This window comes from Mesoplodon bidens (assembly GCF_964165515.1).
Source record: "Mesoplodon bidens genome assembly, chromosome: 5".
In the NCBI taxonomy this organism is placed as follows: Eukaryota; Metazoa; Chordata; class Mammalia; order Artiodactyla; family Ziphiidae; genus Mesoplodon; species Mesoplodon bidens.
Genome location: NC_138161.1, coordinates 50,503,326 through 50,527,657, shown reverse-complemented (window position 1 = coordinate 50,527,657; position 24,332 = coordinate 50,503,326). Strand labels below are relative to the sequence as shown.

The 24,332-nt window shown below is 36.5% G+C and overlaps 1 protein-coding gene across 1 annotated transcript in view; it reads right to left on the bottom strand.

The window, feature by feature from the left end:
- Positions 1–934: 934 nt before the first annotated feature.
- ZPLD1 (zona pellucida like domain containing 1) overlaps positions 935–24,332 on the bottom strand; it is a gene marked incomplete at its 3' end in the record, with an annotated part of 37,260 nt that continues 13,862 nt past the window's right edge. Inside the window, exons 2-10 of the mRNA XM_081235307.1 lie at positions 24,055–24,275; positions 20,577–20,758; positions 19,084–19,156; positions 14,699–14,796; positions 11,949–12,029; positions 8,347–8,518; positions 7,179–7,287; positions 1,527–1,556; positions 935–1,110 (exon numbers count right to left, since the gene is read on the bottom strand). Of these exons, the coding sequence (XP_081091433.1) occupies positions 935–1,110; positions 1,527–1,556; positions 7,179–7,287; positions 8,347–8,518; positions 11,949–12,029; positions 14,699–14,796; positions 19,084–19,156; positions 20,577–20,758; positions 24,055–24,275 (1,142 nt within the window). The remainder of the gene's footprint in view (positions 1,111–1,526; positions 1,557–7,178; positions 7,288–8,346; positions 8,519–11,948; positions 12,030–14,698; positions 14,797–19,083; positions 19,157–20,576; positions 20,759–24,054; positions 24,276–24,332) is intronic.

The window sequence follows — 24,332 nt, the reverse complement described above, 5'->3', positions numbered from 1 at the left end:
AAAACAGAACTTAGGTTTTTAAAAACCCACATAGGAACGCTATGCTTGTGTGTGGGGACAATGTCCTTTCCCACAACTACTGTTTGTTTTCCCACGTAATGGTTCCTGAATTAAGAGTAATCTTTGCAGTCTGGAAGCACAGCTGCAGCAGCAGCTGAGTGGTTTGCTTGGGAGCAGAGGGAACACGTGTTGATGTTCTCACTTGAACCAGGAGAAAACTGATCACAGATTCTTCTATCAAATGAATAACGACCTAGTGTCAGTATCCTTTAGAGGTTAACGACTATTTTTAGTATTTGCTACACAAATGGATGCTCCCTCCAGGTTAGGATACAATACCCAAGAGTTGTATTTTATTTTTTTCAAATGAATGTTTTCAGACACGGAAATCAGCCAAAAACATAGGAGGTCATAGAATGAGAAATTAAATCTCAGGTGTCCAAATTGGCTGGTCCAATTAAAACCTACCCCAAGCTGCAATTATCTGGAATAAAACAAAAAGCAACTTTCATTTCAGGACCACATATGCAAATCTAAGTGCCATCACAATGGATTTTAATGCTTAAGGGATAAAATTGCAACAAATTTATTTTTTTTCCTATGGTCACCTTTTATCTATAAAACCAATAATCAAAAGAAAATTGAAATGAACTGAAATAATGATGCATCCTGTAAGATCTAAGTCCTGAATGTTGTTTGCTTATTTTCAGTAGACCCATGGGTGCCATACAAACAGGGCTGACCACAAATGTAAGTGACGAGAGCAATATTATCAAAATTCTCTCACTATTGTCATGCTAACAAGCTACACTGAAATCTATCAAACCTACAAATATCAAATGCTGGCTGGCATTCAATTCAGATAGAACACTGACTGCAGTCACACACTGTAGAGCCAGTGAAGCCTTCTCCCGAGAGCAGGGGCCTGTGACAGTCAGTCAAAGACTGGGTTTCGTATGCCGTTCAATACCAAACTGGTGGGTGCCTTCCTGTGTAGAAGGGCCAGTGAGCACAGGAGGAGGGAAAAGCTCATGACTCCCAGAATGACCATTCCTGATATCAGTGCACTGGTGATGGTGTTCAGCTGGAAATGAGGTTCGTTTGGAGAACCTGCAAGTAATAAACACACACAGTGGGAAGGTCCAGTATCAGATTTAACTCACCTTATCCCAATTTAAACCTGCAAAGCATCTGTCATCAGTATCTTATAGAATAACAGGATGAGACAATTATGCTACAATTTATTTGACTATAATTCAATTCAATACCCAAAGGATTGTATGGTTTAGAGGCCTGGTATCCCCCGGGCAGCCAAAAAAAGTCATCTATAAAATGCTCTAAAAATTGACCAACAGGTTGCATATGAGTTCAGAAATCCTCAGTGAACTGTTATTTAAAATATAACAAGCTTGTTAAACCAGAGCTCATTATTTTTCACTGATTACAGTTTTGTAACTAATCACCAAAAAATACTTAACATTTAAAAAAATTATACTTTAATTTTCAATATATGTTAATTATCTTACCAAGCTGTGAATTGTTGGTTGGAGTCTCATCTGGGGGGAAGAAAAGAAAAAGAAAAGCAATGTTGTGTCTCCAAATATTTATCTATATCTGTTATAATTCTATAATTACTTTTTACCTATATGTCCCCTCACCTTCACCCACAAGCTCCCTGGGAAAGGCAATAACGAAAGTCCCGCTAAACCTTCTGCTTTCTCATTTCCTGTTCCATGTATCCAAGATGTCATCATCTATCTATTCCTCCAAGCCCACACCCTGCCACTGCCCTGGGCATACAAATAAAGTCGTAAAACATACTGTGCTGTATTCTTTCCTGCTGACTTTGCTTCATCATTCTCTCTCCAGTCAGGTTAGTGGGGGCAGTAATTGTTAACAGCTATTACATTTTTTAGAGCCCTATAACCTGCCATTTATTATTCTGTTATAGAGAAACATTCATTATTTAGTGCCACTCTATTTTAAGTGATGCCAATTTGCCCATTATAATCTGCAAAAAACATCAAGTTCCAAGAAAATAAATTCTTACTTAATAACTAAATGAAAAGAAAAACCACTCCTGAACTTGAGTTGCAGTTTTATTTGCATCTGTTAAGTAAAAGACTGAAGCCATTGATTTTTCACTTTTCCCTGACAAACATAATAGATGCAATGAACACATTCACTTGGTTTCCCAGTTTTTGTTACCCATTTTGTAATCATATAGCAATTAACCCTTGAGCATACACAATGAGTGGATATTTGTGTTTAAATACCTGGGTGTATATGTGCCTGTGAGTGTTTGTTATTTGAACCATAAAATGTGTGCAGTTGGCTGTTTGATTCTGGAGTATAAATACTATTACAATTAATATGTGTGTAATTTCATACAGTTTACAAAGTGCTATCTCATATGTTATCACATTTAATTCTAAACCAATTGCCATATGGTTTAGATATTATTGCTACTCCCATTTTACAGATGAAGAAACTTCCATCTGTCACAGCCTCCATGATAAAGTAAACATAGGCTTAAATAAAAGCTCAGTTTCACTCCCTTTTCTAAAATAATATAAACTAGCAAGTGTAGAAATATTTTTAGTAAAAGAGATAAATATCTCAAACTATAAAACTCCAGGATTAGTATTTGAAATAATGGATGGGAGAACCTGGTGAGATATTTATAAAACATCTGATGCCATTTCTTTTCAGACATATGGGTCTTGGCAGAAATAATGGTTCTGCTGTTTGATCCTGAAGTATAATGTCCAAAATAAATAGAGCACTCATTCATAGGATTCTTTAGAATGGTGCAGTGCACTGCTATAGGACAAAAAGAAAACAAAATACAAATTTTTATTATAAGACATCCTTAGGAAAATCCTAAGCTCTAACCAATATCATCCTACAAGGACAATAGCTTCTCATGGAAATAGATGGGATGTATAAACTGTGATTAATTCAACCAAAAGATCTGTGTGCCCCTTTCCCAAAACAAGCTGCCTCACTGGAACATGGAAGAGAATATATAATGCTATAAAATTCCTTTTTAAAAGTTATTCTTTGCTTAGGAATTACATTTATTTGATCTTAAAAAAATGGTTTCTATTAAAGAATAGAAAGTTTCCTCCTATGTATCCCAAATTAAGCAAAAGTTCTATGATTGTATGCCCCCACTATTTTCTGCAATTTCAGGTTAACAAAAGAAGTCAGAATATCCACTCCTCTCTTACATTACCAAAGCGCTTTTGTAAGAACAACATCCAGCTGTCATCTACAAGGACTTGGCTGTGGACAAAAGCTCTGTGTGGGGACAAAGATGCCAAATAAGCCACATCAGCTGCAGGCTCCAGGACTCTGAAAAACTGAAAGCATCCTACCTTTGGTGGATGGCTGAAATCAGAGTGTGTAATATTTGAATATTTTTGGAATTGTACTCGATACTGAATAAGCTTAGAATAAATTTATCTGTTATCTTCTGTTTCTGGTATCCTGCAGTTAGGATCATTGCAATTAAAAGAAAATCAAAGAACTGTCTAGAAAAGGCAGGTAGAGATTTTTCAGGAGCTTTTTGTCACCACACACTTCTGTTTTTCTCTCACACCTACTTGGTCTTATACACATGCACACTAAAAGAAACCTTATGGAATTCGAACAGATTGGAATTCTAAACTTGGTGAGCTCTTCAAAAAACATATAGCTAGCTGAGGACCCATAGGAGGAAAGTGAGAGTAGCAATACCACAGCTGTTTAAAAGCCAGAAGTGGAAGATAAATTGTCATTCTCTGCTTTTCTCTCAGATAAGTAGCTGAAATAAATGGAAAAGGTGAACATAAGTGCAAAGATATATGCAGAATGAATATTTTTCCTTTCTAAGCACAAACTATATTTTTAAGTCTTCAATTTACCTATGTGGTAAAATGAACCACATATTTCAGGTTGAGAACCTCAAAACTTTTTACTCTCCACTGGGTTATGTTCGTTAATAGTCTATCTCTACATTTGAATTCTAAGATTCCCCAAGGGCAAAGACTGTGGCCTGTTCTCTATTTTATTCCCAGTTCCTAGCAGAGTGGCTGTCCCTGTAGGGGCTAAATAAATATACTAGAATGAATTATTCAATGAAACTCAATGACACTAGTTGGACAAGAGTTTGGCTTGAACTTCTCCACATGAATTTTTGTAAAAAAAAAAAAAAAATTAGGTACTACTATTTTCCAGTGATTATACTTTTAAATTTCCAGGATTGTACCCCATGATAAGCATTTCCCTACCAAATAGTTTTAGCATTTCAGAGCTTAAAATAAGAACATTTCATGAATTTTGAGGATTTTGAATTCTGAGGATATGAATATTTTCCTAAGTCAACTAAGAAAAGGATTAACAATGTTGGGTAAAAATAACCACAACGGATTTGACTTCATTAAAGTAAAACAAAACAAAACAGAAGTTCTGAGGTTTAACAACTTATTAAACTTGATCCAAGCCAGATGTCTAGGGGAAGGCGTGGTTCAGTGAGTAAACAGAGCAAAAATTCCAAGTATCAGAGAGCTCTGAAGAGAGCAAATCAAGCCTGAAATTGGACTTGTCTATGAAAATCAGCCATAGGATCTGCAGAGATAAATTCTAGCTGAATTAAGGTAAAAAATAAAGTAAAACTAGGAGAAGAAGGTAGTCCTGGTCATTAAGCTGGACATTAAATTTACATAGAATTTGCCTGTGAATGACTATAGCTTGATTTCTGAGTTGTATTTGTATGGAATTTAAAATTAAAAAATTTTAAGGATATTATAGTATTATAATGAAATCATTATTATACATGGTCCTCTAGGCAGTGAGGCCACCATGATATCCAAAAATAAGGACCATCCTACTGCTATTTATCAAAGTTACAAAAAAAAAAAAAAAATCCACAGAGAGTGAGAGAGAAATGAAGGAAGGTTAACCATTATCCTTTGGGGGCTTTACCGGTAGAGAGACCAAGGTGACTAGGAGAGAACCTTAGTGCATTGGGAAATAAATGTCATCTTTGAGGTGGAAACAAGTCAAAATTGGAAAGGAAGAAATCCAGGCATGACCTCAGAGGTATTGTTATCAAAGGCATTAGCTCTTTGAGGTTTTAACATATATATTTCGGATGACTAGACGTGTTGTGGAAGAAACCTATAAACCTGGATAGCTGGGCTTCCCTGGTGGCGCAGTGGTTGAGAGTCCGCCTGGCGATGTAGGGGACGCGGGTTCGTGCCCCGGTCCGGGAGGATCCCACATGCCGCGGAGCGGCTGGGACCGGTGAGCCATGGCCGCTGGGCCTGCGCGTCCCGAGCCTGTGCTCCGCGACGGGAGGGGCCACAGCAGTGAGAGGCCCGCGTACCGCAAAAAAAAAAAAAAAAAACCTGGATAGCTGGTGAGCTACAGTAGGATTAGAAACTGCTCCTTGGTAATCTTTACTGGGATTTGGAGATCTTAATAATTTTGGTCTGTTTTAAAATTATATTACACTAGTAAATTATTTAAAATTTGTAATATTTAAATTTGATTTTGTCCAGGTAAGAAGGAAGCAAAGAAGTTAAAAAGGAGGAAAAGTCATCTACTCAACATGGACAGAGAAATGCCACTTTCAAGGTTCTTTCCTTATGGCAAACTGACTCCAGATATGCTCCATAGAAATAAGAATATTTTTTATTGTGCCTACCCAAAAGCATTCCTAATTATTGGCAGCAAGAGCTGAGTTTCCATGCAGTGTAATTCTATGAGCTATTTCCAACAGCTAGATAGAGATAAGGATTGGGCCTCTGACAAACCACAAACCAGTCATTTTCAAATCATTCAAAACATACCAAACCCTCAAGAAGTACAGACTAAGTTTGAAATTTTATGTTTAATAAATTTCTATATTATTTAAAGGGCCTCTTAGGCTTTTACAAAAAATACTAATACGTGTACACAAACACAAAGGAGTGAATAATTAAAGCAATTGTCTGGATTTTTCAGGCCCAAATGACTTTTGCTTAATCACCTCTTTCAGACAAAACTTTCTTTTCATTGTGGGACAGGAGGAGTGGGAGAAAAGGTAAAGATAATCTAATTGAAACATAAGAATAGCCTATGGCTATTATAAAATAGAGAAAAATTATTAGCATATAGTCCAAATCAGAATTCTGCTTTCCCTTTTTAGACAAATTTAGAACCATAGAGTTAGAAAGAATCTGAAAGGCTACTTTTTCAAACCCTTTATTTTAAAAAGAAAGAAAGAAATGTTTGCCCAGAGAAGTGGAGGAAAATCCCAAGTTCCATAGTTTATTAGGACAAAAGCTGGAACTAGAACCAGTTTTTCAGACTTCAGTGTGTGTTGTTTACAATGCATGTCTGTTTTATCCAACTGATTCTGGATATCTCCAGGTTCACGCTTGTAAAGCAGTATCCCTTTGGAGACTGTGTGTGTATGTGTATATGTATGTGTATGGACATGCGTGTACAAATATTTGTATACATGAAAATGTACTGTATAAGCAATTGTGTCCATTAGAGTCATGAGCACAAATGAGTGCACTGGTGGGTGTATTTACATACTACTACAATTCAGGATCCTGGGAGGAAGCAAATGGTATTCAAACTAGCAATTTAAGGAGATTTAATAGGACTATTTACAAAGATGGAGGGAATTCACAAGAAAAAGTCAAGTTACCTGGGCTATGGGTTAAAGGAAGAGTTTCCAGAACTCTGAGAGTAGTTGAATGGAGAGAGTTGTCTGGTGGGAGCTGTGTGGACTTCACACCCAACTTCTGACAGCGCCACCTATTGGCCAAGTCCAACCAGAATCTACTTGGCAAGGCAGCCAGGGGATGCAGTTCACAGAGACCAGTGTTCAAGGTCAGAGAGGGGCTGGGAAGGGCAGAGTGGATCCGGATGGGCAAATGAAACATGTCCAGCACCATATACTTGTGTGTGTGTGTGTGTGTGTGTGTGTGTGTGTGAAGGGAAATGTGGTAAAGACAATATTTCCCTTAGTAAGTTGAATAAACAGGAAACTACCATGAAATTAAAGTTGTCTAGCAGTTTATCTTGTCTCACAGTTAATTAGCGCTCTTTAAGAACCACTTTGAGTTCTCCTTAGAAGCCAAGGAACAAGCCATTTTGGAACCGTCTATTACTACGCACAAAAGGAGGAGCGCTCTTACCACTCCGAGTAATGATGGGACCTGCAGAAAGGACAGCATTTCCAGAAGTGCTCTGGGGGCTCCAGGTGGTCCTCCTCCCTGCATCTCGCCTTTCTCTGTGGTCGCAAATCTAAGGAGTTAAGAAAACAAATGAAATTCCACACCAGCACAAAATTGTTTCTTTATGGCCATTTGGAAAACAGATTCTTTTAGAAGAGATACCCCATGTTTACTTTTATTCATTTACTTCTGTGCATTTATTTAATTACTTTGCATATAACTGCTACAGTATTTCTTATCCTGGCTTGGGCCGCATTTCTTATTTCCTCCCATTGTAATTGTGCATTGCCTCATTAATTTACATAGCTCAATGGCTCCCCTGAAAAAGAGCTGTGTTTATCAAACTTTTCTACTTTTATTTCTCTCAAGGCTTTAATAAATCTTCCCCTGAAATGTTGGTCAGCACAGAGACAAGGAAATGTGGAATCTCCATTTAACCCCAACTGATATAGCTACTTAGGACTAAAGCAATTAATGATTGTGAAGAAATGCATGAATTAGAGCACACATATAAACACATTAAAGCTATCTCAAATCAAAAAACATGACTGCATTTTTCTCAGGTTAATATTGCTGTAACACTAGGGGGCCTACTGTCTAGATATTCTACTCTGCTCCATAGCCCTACTGAAGGACTGGAAGTTCCCTGTTTACTCTGTTTCATGTGTCTGTGACTTTGACCATCCTTTGGCATGGAGTGTCTCTTACACTCTTGATTTTGCCTCTTTGGGGTTCATCTGTCTTCAAAGTCATATCTCTTCCACAGAGCCTCCCAACCTCTCCTGTTTCATCTCTCTCACAACGATGAATAATGCCTTTTACTACAGCCCATATATATGTCTGCCTTTGCACCATAACATTTTGTCATATTTTATTCCATGATTATCTCATGATCCTAAAGGATAAGCTAATTGAATTCAGAACTCATTCATGCATCTCTGTATTACCAGCATAGTGCCTGGCACAAAGCAGCATTCAATAGATCTTTCCTGGATGAATGGAAAAATTGTACTTCAATCAATTTGAGCTGATGCATATCCACTTTCTATGTAGAAATTAGTTCCTAACACTTGATAACTTTCAGCTTAGATCAATTCAACAGTTCAGAATAAAGTTGCTAAAAACATACTGGCATAAGGAAGGGGCAGTCATCAGCTCTGCAGAGCTTGGTAACACAGTGCAGGAAGACAGTGGACATTTTCTGATTCTTGTGTTTCACAAATCGGAACACTTCAAAGGAAAAGCGGCCCTGCTGGCTCCTGCCGTTTTCAATGACGGTGGTTTGAGGATCTTTGTCACAGCTACACGTTAGAGAATGTGAAAACGATATTATTGGAAAGTACCAACCTACCGTGACTTGTAAATTAATTTCTGCAGTATTAAGAGTACCCTATTACACTAAGAGCTAACAAAATTATGCCATGTTATCGATACTTAATAGGAGAATAAACTAACTCAACAGATATGTGACCTAGATCACAATATTTAAGCAGACCAGTTTCTGATTATAGTATTATTATCAAATTTTAGAGGAATTATACTTTCATATGGTTCAAAAATCCAAACAGTATAAAATATATATAGTAAAAAGTCTCTCCCCACATCTCTGCCCTTGTCCATGCTCTCCCGTGTCCACACACAAACCTGCCCGTGGTGACCTCACATGTTACTGCAGCCTCACAGGGCATATGCAAATAGAAGCAGAAGCAATATATTCTCAATGTTCCCCTCTTCTTAAACAAATGATAGCACACTCTCTATATTATTTTGTACCTTGCCTTTTTTTTTAACTTAACAATGTATCTTAGCGATCTTTCCATATCAATATTTAGAGAGCCTCCTTCATCTTTTTCCACAGTTGTACACTATTTCATCATGCACACGTCAGAGTTTATTTAACCTGTGTCCTATTTATGTACTCTTGCATTAATCTGAAGATTTTGCATTTTTACAAAGTAATAATGAATAGTCTTAATACATCATTTTGAACATGTGCTGGGTTATCTATATATCTGTAGGATCATTCAGCAGATTTTGCCACACCGCCCTCTATAAATATTGCTGCATTTTGTACTGCCCCAGTAATGTATAAAAAATACTTATTTCCCTCAGAGCTACATCGACAAAGTATATGTATGAAATTCTGGATTATTCCCTATTTGGTAGGAACAATAAACTATCACTATATAATATTTCACCTTTTTCTTAGTGTGAATGGATGTGTGCATTTTTCATATATATTAGAGCCATTTGTGTTTCTTTATCTGAAAATTGTTTATGTCCTTTGCTCAAATTTTTATTGCACTGTTGACCTTTTCCTTAAGATTCCTATAAATTCTTGGTTTTTAGGAAGAGTGGTTCCTTGTTTGTTACATAAGTTGTTTTAACTTTGTTGTTTGGCTTTGGACATTCCTCCCAGTGTGTGTGTGTGTGTGTGTGTGTGTGTGCATGGGTGTCTGTATGTGTGTGTGTTTGTGCACAGAAATTTTATTTTTACGTAATTTAATTTTAAATATTTTATTTTATAGCTTCTAGTATGTGGGCTAAACAGGACTTTCCTTACTCCAAATTTCTAAAGATATTTTGCATGCTTTCTTCCATCACATTTAAAGCTGTAGTTTTTACATTTAAATTAATCTATTTAAAGTTTATCATGGTATAATGAGTGAAGTATAGATCCTATGCTATTTTTTTCCTTAAGATTATCTACTATCCAGCACTATTTTTAAAAATCTCTGTCAATCCCACTGATTTGCATGTTACCAAACTCTGTCATATAGTAAATTCCCATGTTTTGGATCTATTTTTCAACTCACTATTCTAAATTTTTGTCTATGTGTCTAGCCTCACATAATATCATACCCCTTTAATAACTTCAGAGCTTCTATTAACTGTAATATCTGGTAGAGCCATACCCTCCTCCTTTCGATGTTGATTTCCCCCTTTCTTTGGCATTTTATGGATTTTTTTGTTTATCCTTTTTTTCTCGATTCAGTTAGCTTGTGATTCTCTGTTCTTGTAGGTATGCATTTCTCCTGACTGTTTCTGGGATCTATGGCACTGGGACCCCTCAGCAATCACTTTTCTTCCCTGCTTCTCCTGCCACTTCTTCCCACTCTGCTTCCTGCCAACCTTTTCCTGCTCTGTTTTGTCTTGATCTTAACTGCTTTTATCAACACTAACACATATTTTGGAATTTCTAGGTTTTCTTTTCCTCCTTATCTCACTGAAAATGGCACTTAGGGGACTTTTTTTAGTTATCCATTTCAGTCTCTATAGTTTCCAAGAAGAAAACTGAAAGAATTAAGCTGAAGCCATAGTCATACCAAAAGTGATGATCTTATTCTAGATTATCAATACATAATCATTATAGAAATTTTGGAATATAAGAAAAATGTCAAAACAAAATGATCCACAATCTCACTGTGCATAAATAACAAAGGTGAAGCTTTTGATGTATTTCCTTATAGTCTTTTCTATCATGTATTATATAAATGAGGTCAACTGTGCAATCGTGTATGCTAATTCTTTCATTTCATATTGTAATACATTTAAATTTTAAAGAACCACATATTTCTAAAGATAGAAATATCAAGAAGACAGAAGGGGAAGAGATAAAATAGAACCAACTACTTTTTTCTATTTTATAAGTAATTTTATATGATTATTATGTCTGTGTGAGCTCTCAACTTACTGGTTCTCCATAATTCACCTACCCATTTCCTTACTGCTGAACATGCAGTCGATTCTCATGTTTTACTATTTTAAATAGCACTGATAGACAAGAAAGTCATAAATATTTTAGAATATGCTTCCCCCTTCACAAAAGTAGAATCAAAGGATATGAAATCTTTTAAGGTTTTTTGATACATACTGATATTTTTTCCCAAAAATGTTAACCAAATTAACACTTCCAGCAATAGAATATGAGTGTTAGTTTGATCATACCCTCTGAGTATCATCTTAACATTGATTAGCCAGTAAAACTTATTTTTTTGGTTTCCCATCATATTACTCCCATCATGTGTCAATAAGTGGCAGTGATCAGAGCCAACTGCATTTTATAAGCATGATTAGAAGCCATTGCTTGACTCTCAAGTCTGTTCTCCTGTCAGATAAAAATGCTGAAAAGGAACTGAGATGATTGAATGTGTTTATGATCAATGTCCCCTTTCCCCAAATGTAGATTACATTCACTTTATCACTGTGTATTGGGGAATAAAGTTGAAGTTATTGGCTCTGATAAAAAAGGAGTGGTAGGCTGTATTACACTTTCATATTAAATACTGATAAATGAAGAAAAGCATTTTGGGGTCTAAATTATCTAGCCCATTACTTTAATTTTATTCTCCTTTTGACATACCATGAGACAGTCTAGTTTTCAAAAAATAGTACCCTCTCACTGCCTTTCTCATATTGTCAATAGTACCCTAGCCATGCTTGTCCTAAGACAGTGAAATATTCCCACATGACCTAAACATTAATAAAACATCTTTGATGGGGCAAACTTACTTGTAACTGTCATTCAACAACAGCCTTATCAGCATTTCATGTTGAAAATTGTTCTCCACTTTTATAGTTCCAACTATATAAGGACTAAAAGTTTAAAATGTAAAACTTTACATTTAAAAGCTATAAAAGTACCCTATAATTTGTTTATCTGACTTAGCTTTTCTATTGTAATTATCTATAGTAGGGTTATTGCTATCAGTACAAGACTTAGACACTTACCTAAGGAAGAGATCATATCGAATATCATCATTTGGGTTCCCTGATGGGGTCGTGTAGCAATAATCCATTAAGACATTCCATCTGCAGGAAGAGGTAAGAATAATCTAGAGTCAGAATCTCCTTTTGGATATTAGTTACTAATCCAAGGGAAGTAGATATTGACAAACATCTTATCCCAGGGAACATAGTTTTATATTATTTGCAGAGACTTCTTGTTTATTAAAATTTTCTCCTAAACTCAAAGTATTTAAAAGTCTGCAACAAATTGCTGTCACACATCAAGAATCACATACAACCAAGAATAAAAATGCCAAGAAAACAAAAAGGGAGAAGTTAAAGTAGAACCAGATTTCTAGAGTGTACTAATCTCTTCAGGATGCAATGTTTAAATAATAATATATGAGAAACCCAAAATAAACTATTTACATGCTACAATTTTTTTATTAGGGCAGAAATGGATCTTTACTTTTGAATTTCTTTTCAATTTTGATCATTCTGGGTTTTCTAAGTGTCAAATGAAACTTGATTGATTTTGTTATTTTGCAGAGATGTTTCTGGAGATCGTTTTATGTAATTTTGGCCCAGATTCTTATGGGGAGAGTTCTTTTGTTTTTTAATAAACTTTTATTGAATAGTAACACACATAGAAAATACATGAATCATAAGTGTTCACAAAATGACTGCATCTGATTAATCATCTTTCAGATGAAAAACATAGAACATTCTGGTATCCCAAAAGCTCTCCCCATGCCCTCTTCCAGTCACTACCCCTCCTTCTTTATGGGAAGAATTGCTATTTTCCAATTAATGATATAAAGTGGGTGTCACCCTTTAATCCTTGTAATTTGGGTTTTTTTAGATAAATTTATGTATTTATTTATTTATTTTTGGCTGCGTTGGGTCTTCGTTGCTGCACACGGGCTTTCTTTAGTTCCGGGGATCAGGGGCTCCTCTTCGTTGCGGTGCGCGGGCTTCTCATTGCGGTGGCTTCTCTTGCCGAGGAGCACCGGATCTAGGCGCACGGGCTTCAGTAGTTGTGGCACACGGGCTTCAGTAGTTGTGGCATGCGGGCTCCACAGTGCAGGATCAGTAGTTGTGGAGCACTGGCCCATTTGCTTCACGGTATGTGGGATCTTCCTGGACCAAGGCTCAAACCCGCGACCCCTGCCCCGGCAGGCAGATTCTTAACCACTGCTCCACCAGGGAAGCACCCTTGTAATATGTTATTTCTACTTATTAGCGTTTCTTTTTTTTTTAATTTAGGAAAATATGCAAAATATATGTATTTTTACATATAGGCAAACCAAAAAATATAGGCACTACCTTCTAAACCAAAAATTGGAGTACATGATTTGATATACAGTTTGACAGGAGGCAGAATATTTGAAATCATCCCTCTCTTGGAGAATCTGAGGTCTATGGCTTCAGAAGGTGTGGCGATTGTGGGTGGGCGGGCATTCAGGTGGGAAGAGTGATGTGAACAAAGGTGTGAAAGACCAGAAGGGACTAGGAAGGTCCTGGGGTTCAGGCGGAGCGTCAGGTGGGAGGGCTGAGATGCAAGCAGCATGGAGACACTGGAGAATCTGGACAGGAGTCTTAGGCACTGACATTTTTGAGGGAGGAGCAGCAGGATGAAGGAAGGTCACAATCCCCAGTCTGGCAGGGATGTTTTGGGGTGAATGTGCTAGAGAGTGCAGGAGGTGGTTTGAGATGCTGACAGCTGGACCAGAGGGTGGCTGCATGGGTGGAAGAATAATAGACATAATAGGCGAGGTACTTGGGAAGGAAAACTGAAGAATAAGATGGGGTGAATTCCTGAGAAGTTTTTTGGACATTTAAGGTGAGGTTATGTCACCTTAATATAGGGTCGAGTTTCCCATTTTGGAAACTGGGAGAACAGTGGTTCCACTGTTATTCTTCTTTTCCTTTAAATACGTGTCTTTTCCCTTGACTAATCTCACCCCATTCTGACTGCTCTCTTGTTTGGAGTGATAAGGATAGGTATCAGACAGAGATGGCACTAGATCAGGGCCAGGAACACTGGGTAGGATTTGAGCTGGCAGAAATAAAATGGAAGGGTGTGTGTGAGGCAAGAGGGTGGTGGTGGAGAGAGAGTCTGGTCAGAGGCAATGGCATAAGCCTTGCTATGTTTGGCAAAAATGCGTAGCCATGGATGGTGAGAGTGAAATGTCTGTACCTGGTTAGGGCAGGAGACATTAAAATCCCTAGGGGAGTGGCCTCAGGCCTATGCCCCTAACTACATTTCTTTTCTTTTAATTAATTTATTTATTTATTTTAGCTGCATTGGGTCTTCATTGCTGTGCATGGGCTTTCTCTAGTTGCGGCAAGTGGGGGCTACTCTTCCTTGCTGTACGTGGGCTTCTCACTGGGTGGCTTCTCTGGCTGCAGAGCACGGGCTTTAGGCATGTGGGCTTCAGTAGTTGTGGCTCACGGGCTCTAGAGCACAGGCTCTGTAGTTGTGGCACACGGGCTTAGTTGCTCCGTGGCACATGGGATCTTCCCAGACTAGGGCTCGAACCTGTGTCCCCTGCACTGGCGGGCAGATGCCCAACCACTGCGCCACCAGGGAAGTCCCCCCTAACTACTTCTTTAAGACCCATTGTTTAGCATTTCTAAATGGAATGGCAATGGCAATATTTTTTTTTAAGTGAATGAGCTAACTTTATGATTCAAGAGGCTTTAGGCAGTCAAAATGTTTTAACCAACAAAAGATAAGGGTTTGAAAATACCTGCCGTCCAGATTAGTGGCTTGTACAGCTGCAAATACTTTGGTTTTCAAAGGTAATCCTATACTCGGGATAATTAACTGCTGACTGTAGGTTGAATCCTAATGATGAAAAAAATAAGCAATTAATCCACCCTAACAGCACATTTACTTAAGACAATAATGTCCTATAAAAGAAAACATCAATTTACAGAATCAACTCCAAAAAGGATCTAGTTAATCCTCTAGTTTTGGGCAGAACTGTTCTTAAATTATATCCAAGTAACAAATTCATGCATAAATCTTTTTGTGTCCATAGTTTACCATTTATGATGATTGATGTTCAGTGTATTTAAATTATATGCAATGGTTACTAGTCAGAGGTTAGTATTTAGTTTGTCTAATATTCAACTATCAATATTCAGTTTACTTAAATTCATATTCCAGTTATTTAAATTATATTAGTGGTTAATATTCAGTTTATTTAAATTATATCTGCTTCAGTTTAAGCCCTTTGCCATTGGAGATGTAAGTCTTTACACTTTAAATAATGTCTTATTTACCCAAAGTCACTTATCTGGCAATTTGAAATTAGCAAAATTTAATAAAAAACCTAAAAAGAGACCAGTATGGTCTCTGAGTTGCCAAAATGCATGGCCTGGAATTCCTGTACTAGATTACATGGTAAGGACTTACAGAAGGGTGTCTTAGGACTTCATTTCTACCTTTTACCCTTAGTTTAGACCAGTTCTGGAGAGTTTATTTATATCACTTCCCAATCTACAGTAGATGAAAGCAGCAAATTAGAAATTGAGAAGTGACAGCTTTAATTTGATAGTAAAGAAAAACAGAAAAAAATGTAGAATAAAGAAGAAACTTCTCAAAATCTAAGCTGTCAAATCATTTAGCATGGAGGCAAATTGTTTCCCCCAGATTCAGTAACTCTGAAGATAATGCTATTTTGCAGCAAAGGGGAATTTTTAATGTTCATTATGAAATCTCAACATCATCAAGCAAAGGCAAAACACAGAGCTACTCTATTGAAGAAGGTTGGGAAGAAAACAACAGATATTGAATTTTTAAAATTAAAACAATAATAATTTGGATGCTTCACTTCTGAAAAAGTTGCATTCATGTGGAATATTTCATTCTCAGATAGAGCCTGATAAATGAGGGATTATATGCTGTACTTATTTTCTATATTTCTGTGATAAATGATAATAGCTCCTCTAACCATTTCTGATAGGTAGTATTTTTATTTCATTATCTTTCTGGCTCCCTTTTCCAACTTCTCCAAGTTATCCACATTTCATTAACTATACAGCTCTTTCATCTTGTATTTGCATCAATATTGTCCAGAAGAATGCTTACTTTTTTTTTACAAATATTATACTACAAAGTCATTTGCAAGTGATATGACTCAGCTGTGGTTTAATCATGACATCAAATTTATTCTTCTAAAAGGTAATCTTTTGATTTTATTTTGTTTAGTTGCCTTTACTCCTGTTAGTACAATATTGTCCCTAAAATCAATTATATTTATTTTAAATTTTTTCTTCAACTTTAAAAATAATTCATAATTACCATAACCCAGTTTTAGATTTACTCTGTTTCTTTATCTGCTCGGAAGACATTATTACTTAGGTACAATTCAAATTCACAAGGTCATCTTCACTTTCAGTTTCCACAGAGGAGAAAACTGATCTATTTTTACCATGCAAAAATAAGGTCATAGTTCAACTTGAAGTAAACTCCATATATTAAAATCACACAGTCAATAAATGTCATTATTTATTATAAGTAAAATTTTCCTAAGTACATTCACTGAATCCCTGAAAACATAGAAATAAACAACTGCACTTTTTCCTTCCCAAGTAACTAACTATAGAATAAGAGGAATAGGTATGTAATAGAATTTTCATCATTCCTAAGGGTTAGAAATCACAAACTTTGCAGGTAAAATAGGAAAATATGGCCCCCAATGGTTGTAAAATAATACTTAGTTTGAAATCCTGCAATAAAATTACATTTGGGTAGCTAAATGTTAGTGTTCCAAACACATAATAAATATGGTTTGGGATCAATTCGTCAAAGTATACAAAATTTTTTTCAGTATAAATTACTAGTTTTTTAATGTCCTGTAAGATGGCAAAATACTACAATGGTGCCATGTTAAGAAACTAGTGTAGGGCAGTGAAGCTCTCCTGTATGATACAGTAATAATGGACGCATGTCATATACATTTGTCAAAAGCCATAGAATATATAATGTGAAGTATTAACCTAAATGTAAACTATGGACCTTACTTAATAATATGTCAGTATTGGTTCATCAATTGTAACAAATATGCCCTATGACCCATAATACAAGGTGCAGATAATAGAGGAAGTTGTATGCAGGCACTGGAGGTCTATAGGAACTCTCTGTACTTTTTTTTTTTTTAATTATTCAATTATTTATTTATTTTTGGCTGTGTTGGGTCTTCGTTTCTGTGCGAGGGCTTTCTCTAGTTGTGGCAAGCGGGGGCCACTCTTCATCACTGTGCGCGGGTCTCTCACTGTCGCGGCCTCTCTTGTTGTGGAGCACAAGCTCCAGACGCGCAGGCTCAGTAGTTGTGGCTCACGGGTCCAGTTGCTCCGCGGCACGTGGGATCCTCCCACCCAGACCAGGGCCCGAACCCGTGTTCCCTGCATTGTCAGGCAGACTCTCAACCACTGCGCCACCAGGGAAGCCCTCTCTGTACATTTTAGGTCAACTTTTCTGTAAATCTAAAACTGCTCTAAAAAAATTAAGTGTGTTAATTTTTAAAACACTAGTTTGTAGGGAAGTGGTTGAATTTTATTAAATAACTGGTTAGTAAATAACTTTTAAATTTTAATGTATTCAACCATTAGTAATACTTTCATTGAAAATTGGTTAAAAATGAGAAGGATTTTGGCACTATGTATTTCATTTATATTCTGATATCATTACCTTTTTACCATAGAATTAAAATCTTAAGGTTATCATCAAATTACAGAGTTTTATTTGGCGTTAAGATTCTAGAAACTCTTTAAAGGATTAGGTCTAGTTAGCAACAGGACTATGATACTATCTCTAATGATAAAGGAAAGAGCTTAATAGCAAAGCTCTCCTCAAATCCACACTTCTAAATTTTGATTTTCTGCTTTTCTGCTGAAAGAATAGTTTAATTTCACAGAAAACAGTGGTATCCTTAAATGTCATGTGAGTATGTTTTTCACTTTTTTAGGATCAGGAATTCTCATCTTTGTTTCACTCAATTATAACAAATAAGATTGAATCCAAACCATTCATCACAATTCTACCTGAGGGACCTTACACGTATAAATTAACAGAAAGGTTCCAATTTAAAAATATTGCTCACAACAATAATAAATATCTGGCCATACTGGGAATGAATACTGGCCCATACTTGCTGAGTATTGTAAAACCAAGTATCTTGGCAGCTTCTCCTCGCAGAAGAAAGTTTAGAAATGACAGAAAGGCAATCTCCATTACAACACATTTTAATTTGTTGTTTAGAGCTCTGCGGTGTCAGACTACAAACTTATAAACATGATTTTTTTTAATGCCTTTGGAAAATGTCCTACTACAATATTTATAGCACATTATATTCAAAGTATAATGCAATGACTTTTAAATCAGTTGCATGAATTATAACTCAGTGCCATGATGACATGAATAATAATGTAAAAATCAGATTCATAATTTACAAAAGTGTTGGTTGATAGATTGAAAATTGATATTTAAATCAGGCAGTTAACATGTATGAATAAAAATTTTTAATCAACATGAAAATATCATTGTGAGATTAATGTTAGAGTTATAAATAGAAATTCATGTATTTTTCACGTTTTTGCTGCCACTGTTGATATTTAAATGACAAAAGTTTATACAATACTGTGCAGTCAACCCAAATTATTTCAGATGTGACAGAACTGACAACAGCCAAAACACACATTGAAAATATTAACACATTCATCACCAAGCATCGTGTCTTCAAGTCAAGTATCATTTGGACTTTTCCTATCTTTTTATCACAAATATATTATTTCCAAAATCTTGACCCTGACTATGGCTACACACACACACATACACACATAAATAAATATATATGTATAAATGTAGATAGACACTTGGAGTAACTATGCAGAATTACATTTATAAAATAAAGTTTAAATCATATACCAACTTCTAGAAAATAATGGGAGTTTTTCAGTATACTTTTATCACTAAGATATATGAAAATGGTGGTAAAGATGAATAAATGTTACCAAAGTATAACAAGGTTAATGTGGCTTTTGGTAGATTTTTATATAAAAGCCATTCTCATAAATGGCTCCTCAGAACAGTGAAAGAGAAGATAACATCCTTTGCCCATCAACTTACGTTATAAAGGAGCAGGTTCAAGGTGCTGACAAATGTGCCGTTGTTCTCCCTCACAGAAATAGCAGCTGAGGACCTAAAACAGATTGAGGAAAAGGAAGGCATTGATGAGACTTTAAAAGTTTCAGTTATACCTTAATGTTAGATTTAATGCAAACAACTCTTGAGCAATCCTGACATACTTTTAACTAGGTCTGTAGTGTGCATACTGTTTAAATTACTGAACAGATAAATAATCAAAAAGCAAGAGGGACTAAGTAAAGACAAACTGTTCTTTATGATCTTTTTATTTATAAAGGAAACTTTTTTACATGTTTTATTACTTACATGAAATTTTTGCAGAAAAACCTCATTCCAAAGAAAATTGAATCTGATGCATATATATTTTCATCAATTCCACTTCAGTAGAAGTTTCGTGAGATCAGGGACTTTGTTTTACTTTGTTCACTGCTGGAACATTGCATGGCACGTAGTAGGTGTATAATATTTATTGAATAAATGAATACATTTCCAAGTGCATTGAAGTTCAGGAATGTATTTAGTGGGAAAGTTGAGGGGAGCAGAGTGAAAGACTACGACTTCCTTCCCTCTGCACCTGTATCCTTTTGACTCAAGGCCTTTCTTTTCTTGTTTTCCACATCAAAATCTTGCTTTTGACCAAGTTGTTTGTCATCATTGTGCCATTAAATCATCTATGAATATTTTTTACCTGAAGCAAAATGTGTCCTCCACGTTCCTTTTAACTAAGATTAAACAATAACTTTACTTTTGTGATAGAAAACCCTAGAACTGGAGAGGGAAAGTTCTTATTCAATCACTTCATCTTGTCAAAAATATTTCACAAATCCATATGGTTATATTGTAATGTGGATGTATAACTGTCTTGGAGTATGTGCTTTGGAAGTAATGAATGAATACATGACTATAAACAAAAGGCAATGACCGCAGTCCATGTCTGAAGCTCTTTGGTTCTGGGTGATACCACCTTTCCTGGGAAGCATCAGCAACTGTGCAGGTGACACCTCAGCAGGAGGCATGGAGACCTCAGATTCTGGGCAGCAGAGTCCACCAGTGAGAGATACGGCAGAGAATGAAGCCAAACAAGACCCAAAAATGCAGTGACTGAATGCTCTACACACTGGAAATAGGACAGGCCCTTCTGGACTGCATAAGCACCCAGGGTTCTTGGGTTCTTGGGCAGTTTTGAAGGGAGCTAGGAGAACCCAAGGCAGACACCTGATTAGTTTAAGCCAATTTTAATTGGGGGGTGGGGATTAAAACTGAGCTGTTGATATGCATCATAACAATAACACTTACAGATGGATAGAGAGGTAGATAGGTAGGTAAGTAGATAGATAGATAAGACCTTATATGGTTTCCATTAGATTGAGTTTAGCTATTCTCAACAAATCCTACTATCTTTATAAGTCCCTCAAGGGTAAAAATGACTCAAACCAAAAGACAATATGAGAAAGCAAGAATAAAATGCGACTTACGAAGCAAGCTGGGTATTATTAACCAGGTATTCCAATGGATAACTACAACTAAATTTGTAAAGAAGTCCAGGTAGATAGCTGATGATTGTTGGTGGGTCTGGAGTATCAATATATCCTGAAATATTTCCTATTTGTACTGAAGTTGCATTTCCATAAGCACTGACTCCAGGAATTGTGGATACCTGTTAGAATGGTAGATCAAGCTCAGTTATTAAATAGTTACATGTAAATCTAGGCATTTCATATGCAAAATAAAACATTAGACAGATCATTTCTAGGGTCTGTTGCAACTATAACATGGCATGGTTTTGAAATTATACACATATAATGCAACTTATAAGTGATCATACGTCTTTTTTTTCTTCCTCTCATAAAGAGGGTGATTTTATTCTTTTTTAATTAGTTTTTATTGGAGTAGAGTTGATTTACAATGTTGTGTTAGTTTCAGGTGTACAGCAAAGTGAATCAGTTATACATATACATATATCCACACTTTTTTAGATTCTATTCCCATGTAGGTCATTACAGAGTATTGAGTAGAGTCCCCTGTGCTATACAGTAGGTTCTTATTAGTTATCTATTATATATATATATATATATATAGTGTGTGTATATGTCAACCCCAATCTCCCAATTTATCCCCCCTGTTCTCCCCTGGTAACCATAAGTTTGTTTTCTACATCTGTGACTCTATTTTGTAAATAAGCTCATTTGTAACATTTTTTAAGATTCCACATATAAGCGATATCATATGATATTTGTCTTTCTCTGTCTACTCATATGTGTCTTTTAACTAAATAAAACTTCATATAACCAAAGACACTATACTCATATTTCATAAATAAGAAAGTAGAGAGACTATATGTCACTCGTTGTGCTACAGCAAGTAATTTGAAAACGCTCATGGGTAAAGTCCAAATTCCGTGGCATGGCCTAGAAGACCCCTGTTAATCTGATCTTGTTTTCCATGTTAGCTTCACATCTCCAGGCTCCCACTCTTGGTTAATAATGTCCCAGCCCCAAGGCCCTTGTTGCTCTGGCCTTTGTGCATACGCCTCCTGCCTCCACTCTCCCCTCCTCCCCATGACATATCCCACTCCTCCCCTGGATCTCATCTTCCCTGGAAACTTCTCCTGATACACCCCACAGCTTCTATTCATGCAGTCACAGTGAATGAGCAGTCTGACTCAGCACACCCCCATCCATAATCAGAGCTCTTTGTGGGCAGGGGACCCTCCTGGTCTTGTTTGCCTTTGTCCCTTCAGCATAGCTCAGTGACATCAGCATCTTGGGGTCCTCGAGATAAATTCTGAACAAATGAATTAAGGTCACAAATTTTCTTAGGGTCGATCTTCTCAGGGTCTTCCTCTGTGGTACATGGAGATTCTCATCCCCTTCCAGGACAATAGTTCATAGGTGGGTTGCAGAGGGATCATGAACTCCTAGAATTTATATAAAAATATTGTCCATGTGTATATTTTCCTGGGACTGATTAGCTTTCATTTCTCCAATCCCACTAAAATTTAAGAACCAGCATTTCAGGAATAATCAATAATGTTCTTGACCTTCATAATACAATTGAGCTTCTCCCACCATGTCAAATACAATATGATGCTCAATTAATATTTTTAGCAGATATTATGGAGACCTGTAACATTTAATTTTCAACAATAGAATACACTTTATACATGAACCTAGGAGCACATGGGCAAAGCTGAAGCAATTATCTAGCTGACTCATGAAGAGAACCAAAATCATTATGAATGAAAACATTTTGATTCTAATCCAGATGATTTAGTAGTCTACTTAATTTTTCCCATACAGGACTATCCTTGGAGCAAACTCCAAAGGTGGTGACATCTAAGACAAAAATAAAAAATGAAGCGATTCTTCCTCTCTACACATCGTTTGCCTGACTGGCTAGCTAAACATGCAAATTCCGTCTGCAAAAAAAAAAGTATATACATATATTTATATATATACACATAATATATATCTCCATTTTTATACCACAGTAATTCAGCTCTAAAAAAAAAATGAAGGTACACACATGAACACGTACACATACACACACACACACACACACACACACACACACACAGAGGCTTTGTCTGGCATTTCTCCCAAATTGTTTTTCCAGCAGCAGGGTAAGACTGAAGTCAAGAGTAGAAAGCTCCTTGAAGGAGAGGCCTTGGGCTACCGTGGGAGGAGGGGCAGTGATGCTGCTCTCCACATGGGCTCCCTCCCTCCACACGGAATTGGATGTGTAATAATCAACCTGCATCACTCTCCCTCACTCTCCCTTAGGCCCACTTCATAACCTCTCTGCACACAACACAGAGAGATGAATAAACGTTTTCAATAAAAAGAGTCAACAATACTCAAGCTGTAGACTTGGAAATGGTCATGGGCACAATATTCTAACTGCCCTCTGGGAAAAGATAAAGGAGATTCAAAGAAATCTCTTTTTCCTGTCTCCTATCTCCCACCACGTTTTAAAAGCCCTGCCCTTAGAATAATCAAGCTTTCCCCCTTAATCCCAAACAATAATTTATCAAGAGGAAAAAGTGATCTCTCCTTCTTCACTGGGCTAAGTGGTCATGCTCATTGAATCTTCTTTTTGTCTTTGCTAGGATTAACCAATGAGACTATATTTAAACAAGCAAAAGAAAAAAATAGTGCTAAATGAATTTTAGTATAACATCCTCCAAATCACAATATTTTTACTTCAATTAATTTTAATTCCCAGGAGAGTGAATGCCTCTTTCAATTCTATTTTTGGTGTTCAATGCACGCATAAATAAATGAATAGTGTAGACTAGTGGTTCTCATTCAAGGTGGAAATATTTGAAGTGGTGTTTTGATTTTCACAATGACTGGAGAGAGCGTGCTACTGGGATTTCATGGGTAAGATTGTGTATAATAGCATTTTGAAATTCAAAGGACAGTCCCACAGGATGAAGAATTTCACACTGGAAATGCTAACAGCCCTCTTTTACAAAACACTGGTGTGGATCATTCAATGGTAAACATGATACCTAGAAGATTCTAAGTTTCTCATTCTATATTTCATCTTTCTTCCTGTATGAGGTCACTAAGAAGCAATAGGCCAAGTGATCCATTGCCAAACTCACTGGAATATAAAAGATACTGCCATAAAAAGCATGAGGAACATAGCTAATGATAAACTGTAGACACATATTCCTCAGCGTCACTCACACAAAATAATGTTGGTTAGAGTAGCACAGTTAATCTCAGGTCCCTCAACCACCAGCTACAATAAACAGAACCACTATTGGAAAATAAAAGTGTATGATTGGGAGCAGAAGCCTCAAACAGGCAAAGGAAAGCTATTTGTTCAGTTTTATTGGAATTTTTTCCCAAAAGATAGATTGGGCTTCTGATTATTTCATGAAATTGGGAGGTTTTTTTTAGTTATGAGCCCCAAACCTAGCACACAATTTCACACTAATCTTACCACTAAATTGTTTCCACAGCCCTCCAAGGTGCTGAGATTGATGATGAAAATGACCACCGCAGGAAAGGTGTTGTTATTGATGAACCCCCTGCAGTGGGAATCCCCATGCCTTCCGTTCAGTGCCAGGTCTGTTTCAGAATAACCGGAGAAAAGTACTGTGCAAAAATTAATCTTCATTGTAATGGTCTGGACCCCACAGTAGACATTGATGTCTCTTTCAGCTGAAATAAAAAATATAAAAAAACAAACAAATCACAAAAGCACAGCATGGGGTCCAA